Source organism: Nanorana parkeri, unplaced genomic scaffold, assembly GCF_000935625.1.
Source record: "Nanorana parkeri isolate BGI_ZX_2015 unplaced genomic scaffold, ASM93562v1 scaffold696, whole genome shotgun sequence".
Taxonomy (NCBI): Eukaryota; Metazoa; Chordata; class Amphibia; order Anura; family Dicroglossidae; genus Nanorana; species Nanorana parkeri.
Genome location: NW_017306964.1, coordinates 22569 through 33359, shown reverse-complemented (window position 1 = coordinate 33359; position 10791 = coordinate 22569). Strand labels below are relative to the sequence as shown.

The following is a 10791-nucleotide window of genomic DNA, read 5'->3' as shown; positions in this document are numbered from 1 at the left end:
GTGCGGGGTGTATATATATATATATATATATATCTTTGTGTGTATATATATATATATATTATAGATCAGATATAAAACATCAGTTTAAAGACATGTAATACAATTTAAATATATGTGATTATAAACCATTTCCTTTTAACAAACCTTGGAATCCCATGTTTGTTCCCCCCTATGGATTATTCAAAGAGGAGTGGTCAATTGCACCATAAAACATATAACAAAAAGTTTAACTTACATTTGACATTATTGGAGACTTTGTGTTTTTCAGTTTCAATTCACCATGGAAGTCTGCAGGCTGCTTTATCAGACTCCATTCATATGTATATGGCACATCTACAAGTGATATATAAGACTCCAGTTAGCCATAAATAATGTTGCCTTTTGGTATAGTGACGCTTAAGCTCTCATTCACACGAGCCTCTTTGGCTTATTTAAACATAGGAGAAAATGGTCTGGAAAATATAAAAGTTTATACTTCCCAGATCAATTTTCCCTGCATTTAATGTACCTATGTTTACATGCATATAGATGTGTTCATTATATCCGAATTGGACACGCAGATTTTTATTTTTCTAAACACAGTTAAACATAATGCACAGTGTACATTATACCATTTAAAATCATTGCATGCATTATGCATGTAGAAAACTTCTATACATCCATATCAGAACATATTATAGCATGCCCATGTGAATGAGGCCTCAAGACTGCAACATATGCAGATAGATTCAAGCAGATCTACATATCGGTTTGCATGTGGGAACTCACTGGCCTGGGGTTCAGGGCTTACAAAGACATTAAGTTGAACTTCATGAGTTGGTAGATCCACTTCCATGTTGCCTGCTGTGGATACTGTGATCGTCAACACTATCATGAAAAAAAAAGTATAATACATTACATATAATATAAAATACATTATACTTGCTTCAAGGAGCCCCTGTCCCTACACTATTAATATTAGCAACAATTGGAAAAAACTAATAAAAAATCTTATGAAACTAAAAAAAAAAAAATATTAGCAATATTCCCATAGGATTATATGCCAATTAAGGCACCTTTCACACGGACAGTTTGATCGGATGCCCACTGCTAGTCAATGGGCAGCCGGGTCTAAACGAACAGATGTCCATTTACACCCGGTTACCCGTGACTCCGGTCAGGTTAGGAAAAACAAACGAAACAGAGTTTCGTTTCGCCAGACCTGATTGTGCTGGGTCGAGGGTAACCTGATTAGCTCTTTCCTCCATTGCAAGTTGGAGGAAAAGCTAGACAGGCATAGATGTCGCAGCAGTGACATCTGATCCGTACCTCTCTGATCAGGAGGGGATGCGTACACGGATTCCCTTCCTGATCAGCCCATGTGAAAGGAGCCTAACCTTGTTTCGCTCATTTAATCTCCCTTTAAGACTCCTGCTAGACGCCACCATCTTAGATGAGCTCTGCCATTGCAGAGTAAGCAGCATTTGAGAATCAATTTCTGTTCTCTCTGTTTTGTTTTAGTACGCAAGCTTTCATGTTAAAAGGCAACGTGAAATGGACATACTGGGGTTGAGTTACTAAAGGCAAATATGTGTTCATTTTGCAAGGGAATGTTCCTTTAGCTTAGTGAATGGGGTGAAACTCTGCAGGTGCAATGCATAGACTCATGCAGACCCTTTCCCCAGCAAAAAGTCCATTCCAAGGTATGTATCTTCTGTTATGGGGCTAAAGGAAGTAATCAGTTGAGTATAAGTGTGCTGACGTCCCCAAATTTGTGCTCCACTGAGATCTACAAGTCCCTCTGATGTGGTGCCAGGCAGAGCCCCACACACCCGCTCATAATTTACATGAATATAGAAGACAGGAGGGGAAGAACCCCACAATTCAGGTAAGTGGAGGGCCGGTTTGAGGGTGGGGGGCTAAGGAATGTGACCATGTTTCATGTTATACCCTAAATATGAGTGTAACATGAAACATGGTCACAAAGGTGGTAAACAAACTGCCAGCGGAAAGCTGGAATCTTAGAGGAAACAAAAAGATTACTTGATAAGGTTTCTTCAATGCCGTGATAGCTTTGGCTCATCCTAAAGCTGTCTATACACTAGAGATTCTTATTCTAAATGATCACTTTTCCACCTTGTCCAAGGTGCAATGCATCTCAGGTAACCTCCCCATTTAAAAAAAAAATTACATGGTGCCTCATTTGAGTTTTGTTCATTCAGAAAATATAGAAATCCATACAAATTTTTGTACCCTGCCAGATCCTTTTAGAAATAATGCCATTTTATCAAAGTCTATTCTATAAACAGTTTAGTTGTTGCACAATTTAGCCAGAGTTACTTCTATTTAACATCCACCTTTCATTGTGTTTAGTAAGCTTAAAGTATAATGGCAGTCAAGTTGTCTTTTTTTTTTTGTATTTTGGGTACAGCCGAGGTGGGTTGGTATCTTTCTCATAGAAGTCTATATAGACCAGGTGGGACCAGCAGCTCCAGGCTGTAAACATTGCTGTAGGCTCAACTGTCAGATTCAGGTAAGTAGTCTGTGGAGGGGGTTGGGATACTTAAGTAGGCAGGATAAGAATACAAGATTTCTAAGTAGGCAGGATAAGTAGGTAGGATAAGTAGGCAAGATTCCTAAGTAGGCAGGATAAGTATACAAGATTTCTAAGTAGGCAGGATAAGTAGGTAGGATAAGTAGGCAAGATTCCTAAGTAGGCAGGGTAAGTATACAAGATTCCTAAGTAGGCAGGATAAGTATACAAGATTCCTAAGTAGGCAGGAAACCTAAGTAGGAAGGATAAGCAGCATACTTTATCTGAAATATAAATATAGCTTTAGGTGTGTTTTTCAATTATTGTGAATATACATGGAAAATATTGTTTGCTGTCCCCATTGCGTCTACTTACTTGGATATTGGGCAGTTGCGGTAGGCAGTGCATTGTGGGTAATGGATGGATATGATGGGAGAGAATTGGCTGTGTTTTCTGCAACCTCTTGGTGCTCTGGTATCAATTTTTCAGTTGGATGGTTGTCTGTAACATCAGCTAAGACTTTGTCCAGAGAAGCAGAATTGGGGATAGGTGTTGGAAGCTGAAAGCATTATTTAAAAAAAAAAAAAACATGATCAAGCTGTAAGGGGGGCAATGTAAACATTGTACTGCATGCATCAATTTAAAAGGAATCTGTCAGGAAAATGGTAACTGCCATTGCTGACTTGTTTTTGAAGGTGCATGCTCCCCTTCTGAAATTCCTATTCTCTCTACATGGTAAGTCATTGATCTGGAACAAACGTGTATGTGAGAACACATAATAAACACATGCTTGTTCTGGGTCGATGACTAACCAAATATAGAAGCAAGCATAAGGATGACAGTGCTGGAGCATAGAGCTAGGAATATATGTCTGCAATAACAGCTTCAATGTGTCTACCCTGCAAGGTTCTCAGCAATAATGTAGTAATAAACACAAGGGCAAACATGACCTTAAAAATATGTAGAAAAAATACCTTACCTGCTTGATGGTTTCCTTTTCTCTTGGTAAAACTGTCTCTGCTTGTGGTATTGCAGTGGTAAGTTGGTCTCCAAATAATGTCTCAGAAACATTGCTCAACACAGCTTTACTCACTATGAAATCTTCTTTTGGATGCTCTGTATCATCATCATTACGTCTGCCAACTTCTACAGTAGTGATGTTCTTAGCTGCATCAGGCATAAGCCAAGTTATAAAGTCTAAATCAGGCCTTGGTTTGTCTCCATCACTTGGGTTTGGATGGAGAAGATCCAGCTGAGGAGTACCATAATCATCTGTGTAGTCAGGCAGTTCCTCTAGGCTGGGGTTCTTGATTAGGGAGGACAGTTCCTTAAGACTGGCCATATGCTCCTCTGCATCACTTTGATCTCCAAGTAAATATTTACCATTAGGCACAAAGTTCTCAAAGAGCGGTAAGGATATAAATCTTGGAGCAGGCCTAAGAACAAATGTTAAGTATGATTGCATGCGCTCAAATTTTTGGGGTTCACAGCTCTCTTTATGTTGGCAGCTCACAATATAACATTGTCTGCCCAACACCCAGGCAAGGTCACAGCCTGAGTGGTTGCAACAGGCTAAAATACAGTCTGACATAGTCCTTGCATTTGGAACTCTAATAGGATGCGTATTTTGTAAATTCGCAGGTATAACTGCATTGGCAAAGGAGACGCCCTCTCGGCATTGATCACATAGATATCCTGCAGATTGTGAAAAAGAAAAGTGTTATATAATACATCTGCCCTATTTAATTTCTTACTTGGTCTGAACATTGTTAAAATATGATTTATAGTAATATTGGTACATATTGATTTATGAGAATTAATAAAAAAGCATTATAGGCTAGGTTTAGGTTAGCTCTACAGAATGCCAAAGAAAGTGTGAAAATATTCACAGACTTTACATGATAATCACCGGAGCCTACAGAAATACAAAGGTTAGGATTATGGGTGTGAATGTAATATTTTATAGAGACATGTGTCATAAGATAAAATAAAATAACTGTAACTGTTGCAAAAACCTCAGCATGGTTTCATCAAGGGAAAAGTACATCCCCAGGGGTGGGATTTTTCTGCTAATAGCCTGCTGTCTGCTTGCCAATACAAACATGGTATTGTGTAACTATACAGTGCAGATAAGCATGTGCATTGTAGGATACCAGCATGCATGTATGCATCAGTATTGGAGATATTGTGGCACTGGTTAAGGTCCAAAGGTCATCCTAAGTCTATGCCCACTTTTAGTTTAGGTTACAGGTGATTAATGTAGTGTTCTCTATATCATTGGCTTATTCATATCACCATTCATTGCAAAAATGAAGGACCCACAAAATCCAGAAGAGGTAATGGTTGTAGCTGAAATGCAGATCACGTGTGGTGCCTGCAAGAACCTGTGTAGATCTTCAAATGGTTCCTTGTGTATCTGAGGAGGCATTTAGATTCCTGAAGTCAAGATTCAGTCCTCCCCTCTAGATTTAGATGTCCCACCCCTTGTCAATCAACTGTCAAATGCCAGAACTTCAATGGAATGTTCAGGCTCCATGAGTCTAGGTTCCAGTGGGTTCCATAGGGATCAATCTGAAGAATAACACATGTACTTGCCATTTGCCAGCACTGCATGGTGCCTGGACGTTACCACTACTGTTACCAGCTCTGATGAAACTGTGTTGAAGAACAGAGTTTTTTCTTTATACTAATTCACACTAAAACACTAAATTCACGCTAAATATAAGTGAGTTGTCTTACCAGTAACAGTACACAGCCAGATTAACCAAGTGCAAAGACTCAGAGTCATGATGATGGGTTATTTCACCTGGTGCCCTCAATTCACTCTCTTCACCTCTTGTGGCCTATTCATATTCTTGCATTATGCCTGTAACATACAAATTGAATAACATGAACGTTATTTTAGCAAACACATGAAAAAAATGAGCTGTGAACCCAGAGCATTTAAAAGCCAGAAAACTAACATCTTTAGAAGAAGGTCGGCAATGGCACTCCCCACAAAAAGTTTACTCCAGCCAAAACATTTTATTTGATATTGGATAGATTGGGGGAAGGTTAGAGGCTCTGTTTTTGCTGCCGCCTGTCAGGACAAGAAGGGAGGGAAAATCTTGCCAATAAGGACAGAGACAGCAACAAAAACACATTTTTAGTAAAGTGGGTAAGGGTTAGAACTTCTGGCAATGTGTCTTCCTGTCCCAGTGACAACCACATCTCATGTTTCTTGTGTACGTTTCACAAGGAAGGGAAGTAAGGAAAATCTCCTTAATGGGATCACAAAAAATAAATAAAAATCTGACAGAAACTCAGCCTATCCAAAAACCCCCAAAACAATTTGGCTGGAGTTAAGCTTTAAATTGGATATCCCTGGAAATAATCTGGAGAACGATAGATTGGTAGGGCACAGCAGATTGGCCCATGTTATTAGTATTATGTTTTTGGTTTTTTTTTAAGGAGGGTGTAAATCAGTAACAGTAACTGTGTTCACTTGCTGATGACAAATGCAATATTGTAGCGGTAAGATGTAAATTTTAGAGTAGTACAAAACTTTGGATAGGTAGATTAGATAAAACGATTGACTGAATCCTTTATAAATATACCACCTGGTAATGTCTGTTCATAAGATGAGGATTAGCCTTGTAGGCTAATTTCTATGCCAGAACTAGACCTGACCACTGGGGGTCGGATGAGGTTCTTTTACAGTATAGTAGTTAGCTTTGTCATATACAAGTAGATTAATTTCTGTCCCAGTAATGGACCTGACCCCACTAGGTCCACAAGCTGGTTTGGAGATAGATTGCTCACACAAAGGGGTTCAGTTATAAAAGTTTTCCCCAGTTTTCCCGGGCAGATGCTAGTCACATGTTACTAGGTGGCCTTGTGCTCGTCAGCGCCATCTAGGGGCGCTAGTACCGTGCAAATGGCATCTATGGAACTTTTATTGATGAACCTCAAAGTAAACTATTTCCTGTATTTGGAAGGGCGCCCTTTTGCACAATTTAGCAGGCAATGCATTGGTGCTGCAGCATATCACAAGGCACATGCGGTGCAAAAAGGCTTCAGCATTCTCCTCTTCTCCCTGATGGTCGGGAATGTGGGCGCTTCCTCGCCATCCTCACGTACAATGCAGAAATACTGGCCCTGCATTGTACTTAATGGCATCAATGAGTGACTGGTGTCAGGAACGCCTTAGAGATGAGGCTTATTCCTCTACTCCTAAATCTAAGAATCATTTAACCCCTGCAATGCGCTCCACTGCAAGTTTTTTTTTGAATTCCCAGAATTTATCTCTAAGGTCTCGGACGGCTATAGAGGTTTGGCTGATCTATGTAAATTATGAGCAGGCATTTTTAGATTTTATTTACATAAACCATAAAGCTTTGCGTTTTTATATACTGCCTTATGATTTTTTTTTTTTTAATTTAGCTTATAGAAACCTGAACAGCTTTATTATCACTAGGCCTAGGTGTATCTGTCATTAGGGCTGCATAGCAACTGCACAGCATCACTACTCTTGCACTCTGTAAGTGATTCTTACCATCTGTTCTTATCCAATATCTAAAGCTGGCCATACACTTGGCATATTTTCTTTTCCCCAAAAAATTGCTCAATTCCACGCTAAACAACATGAATGGGTGAATATCTCCAGATGGCTATTGTATTCTGACAGCCAGCACTCACAGCTGTCAGAATACCTGAACAGTGACTACAGCTCAATGGCTGCAGTCACTGGTCAGGCGTTTGCCCAGCTTCTTTGACAAAAAACGATTGAAAAATCGAAAGTATTGGTGCCAGTAAGACAACACACACAATGCAGTATATGGCCTGCTTAAGTGTACTGCACAACTTCCTATGTCTGCTCAACATTGCTTATTTCACTGTGGACACTATAAGCCCTTGGTTCTCAACTGGTGGGTCTTGACCCAAAAGTGGGTCACGACTCTGTGTTCAGTGGGTCGCCGCATGCCTTCCACTTTTCTAGGTAAGAGACTCCCCTGCCTCCCCCTAGCGCAGCATTGTCAGTTATTGCGCCAAGCAGCCATTCAGCCCAGTGTTGGCTTGAGGTAGTATGGGGCTATGGCCGCGAGGGAGCTCCATCCATACGTGTATTAGTTACACCTCCCTCACATGCCCTGTAGCGTTGCCTGGACCAGAGTGAAGTCACATTCTGGCTCCCAGTACCTCTACAGGGCGCACAAGGGAGCTGTACAAGCAATGCACATATCGATGGAGCTCCGTCACAGCACAGCAGTCCACACTGGACCCCAGGTTGAGGATCCACTCCAGTTCTCATAAGGTAAGAGACTGGGTGGACCTTAACAAAACAACAAAATTTTTTGGAGTGTGTGTGAGAATGTCTGTGAGTGTGTGAGATTGTGTATGTATGTCAGTGTTTTTGACGGCCCGTTCACACTAGTACAGTGCGTTAAATCGTACCACACAATTGCACCTACCATGCATTCTGGTGTGGGAGGTGTGTTGCCAATTATTGGAATGGTACCACAAACGCAGCTCCCACACACAGCTTGTACGCCCCCACTGAAACGCGCAGTACCCTAATGCCATGCGTTCCATTGCATTGCGACTTGGGTCGCAACTTAATGACCAAGGACAAGTGTGGGTCCTGAGGTTACACAGGTTGAGAACCACTGCTATAAGCCATGCACACATTTTGCAACAGTGCACTTATCGCCCTATAAAGGTTGTCATCACAGGAGACCAGCAATGGCAGCCCCCATATTCCATATGAGAGGTGTACTTTAAACTAAAGATGATTTCGGAGAGGTCTTTCAAGAAACAAAATAGAGATCCTTGGTAAAGTTTCCTTTGTAGCAATGCTAATTATCTATCACGTTTGCATACGTCAAGACATTACTTTACAACTTGTATTACAATTCACCCAAAATGGCTGTCTGATTTAAGTTCACTCCTTCAAAAGCTGTGTTACCAGATCATTTCCATTACCTAAGCACAGAGCAGTGCTCACCATTCATTGTATTACTCATGTTTCTAATTGTAATTGAATTGCTAAGTGGATCTATACGGCAGATGGCACTTATAGATCCTTCTTGTCGCGGTGAAATAATTGATGCACAAACATCATTTTACAAGCAGCGCTGGCCAGGCAGGAAAAATGCATCTGTAAACACCCTGATCCTCACGAGGACCATGACAATACTGTACACAGAGCATGATAGTGCAGTTTCTGGCCTTTAGCTAGCAGATACAGAGATTTCAGTGCTTTGATGATCAGTCAGGCAAGGCTAATGATTGCGTTAGAAAAGAAAGGCAAAGTCCATTGTTTCTTACCTTGTAGGGAGATGATGGAAATGAGATGCTCGCTGTTGTATGGCCGTACATATCTTAGCTGCCTGCTATGTCTGCCTCTTGTTCATGGATGGAGTGGAGGTAAGGGGAGCGGTGCTGATGCTGCAGGGGGTGGGAGGTGGAGCTGATACACAGAAGGCCCTGTATAAGACAAGAGCCAAGCAGCCCCTGTGTAAAGATGATGGTAAATAAGGAGGAGGCTCTCATTGATTGTAATGTGCTCTGTGCTTTACAGCCGTCATTATAAATTCATGAAATGCAAAGCAGTTTTACTTAAATGACACGTGGATGATGGCAATTGCATTTTAAGCTTGGTTTGTATTAGAAGGAGGAATACAGGGTACAATAACTTTTTCATTTTTTATTTTTTACAGGGCACCTGTATTTAGAGAGTATATAGAGGCTGCTATTGCTGACCTATGCTTTAAAAAAATGCAGATTTCCTGGCTTATATACAAATCTGTTTATGCTGGCAATTAATTTTTTATTATTATTATATTTATCAATAACAAGGATACAGAAGAAAATTAACATCATTTTAACAACATTAGATTAAAGAGAGAGAAGAGTATGGAATATTAAGGAACAAAAACAGTAACATGTTTAGTTAAGAAGATTTCTGGGAACGGAAGACATGCTGGTGGTAGAAGAACAAATGAAATCACATGTAAATACCTTTAATATACATTTTTAGATTCCTTTCATTCAGCCTGCAAAATTGAAAGCTGGCCATATTAAAATGTCATTGGAATTTAAGGATTTGGAGCGTTTGTTCAACTTTCTGATGTTAAGTGGGGTCTAATCGGCGTTCGTTTTTGATTGTATTGACAGGAAAATTGAAGGGACAGGATGGAATATTTTTCTCATTTCATATCTGAACTAATGAAGTTCTAACTGTGAATGTGATTTTCATTTGGGAATAATTGTACATATTGCAATGGACATGTGCCAGGCACAAAAAAAAATGTGTTTGATACATCTGGGATTCCATTCAAGCAGATCAGGATGAAATATTCAAGGGCTTTTGATTGAAATGACTTGACTCAGTGATGGCAAGATCTAATGGCATGATAAACAAACGAACGCTCAAACAAAATTCTATCAGTGTAGAGCAGTGGTTCTCAACCTGTGTAACCTCAGGACCCACATTTGTCCTTGGTCATTAAGTCGTGACCCAAGTCTCAGTGTAATGGAATGCACGGCATTAGGGTACCACGCGTTTCCGGTGCGGGTGTACGAACTGTGGGTGGTGCGTTTGGGGTACTTTTCAAATGAATGGCAATACAACACACCTCCCACACCAGAATGCACGGTAGGTGCGATTGTGTGGTACGGTGAGTTAATTGCACTGTACTAGTGTGAACGGGCCCTCAAAAACACAATCTGACACAAACAGACATTCTGACACACATACACACTCTATTTTATTTTTTTTAAGGTCCACCCAGTCTCCCTACCTTACGAGAACTGGAGTGGATCCTCACTCAGGGGTCCAGTGTGGGCTGCTGTGCTGTGACGGAGCTCCATCCATATGTGCATTGTTTGTACAGCCCCCTTGCACGCCCTGTAGAGGGGCTGGGAGCCAGAATGTAATGTCACCACGGCACCTCTATGGGATGCGTGAGGGAGCTGTAAGCAATGCACATATAGATGGAGCTCCCTCACAGCCATACCCCCAGCCCACCTGACCTCAAGCGGACACTCGGTGCCGGGCAGCATATTTTGAATGGCACAAGAATTGACCATACTGTAATACTGTAACAATTATCCAGATTTTGTCCGTATGCATCATGACCACCGTCAATTAATTTTGAGAGAGTCTATGGTGGGCTCTGCTGGGTCACCCTCAGGTGGGATCTCGACTGGGCTCTGCAAGGGATATAACTAGAAATCACGGGGTCCCATACAAAATTTTGCTATGGGGCCCTGTGATTTCTAGTTACGCCCCTGCCTCC

The 10791-nt window shown here is 40.9% G+C and overlaps 1 protein-coding gene across 1 annotated transcript in view; it reads right to left on the bottom strand.

Annotated features, from left to right (window-relative positions):
* The window catches only part of KIAA0319 (KIAA0319 ortholog), a 30706-nt gene extending 25361 nt beyond the window's left edge, over positions 1-5345 (bottom strand). Inside the window, exons 1-5 of the mRNA XM_018563789.1 lie at positions 5252-5345; positions 3492-4207; positions 2888-3071; positions 769-867; positions 236-333 (exon numbers count right to left, since the gene is read on the bottom strand). Coding sequence (XP_018419291.1) covers positions 236-333; positions 769-867; positions 2888-3071; positions 3492-4207; positions 5252-5300 — 1146 coding nt within the window. The 5' untranslated portion in view covers positions 5301-5345. The remainder of the gene's footprint in view (positions 1-235; positions 334-768; positions 868-2887; positions 3072-3491; positions 4208-5251) is intronic.
* Positions 5346-10791: the final 5446 nt, after the last annotated feature.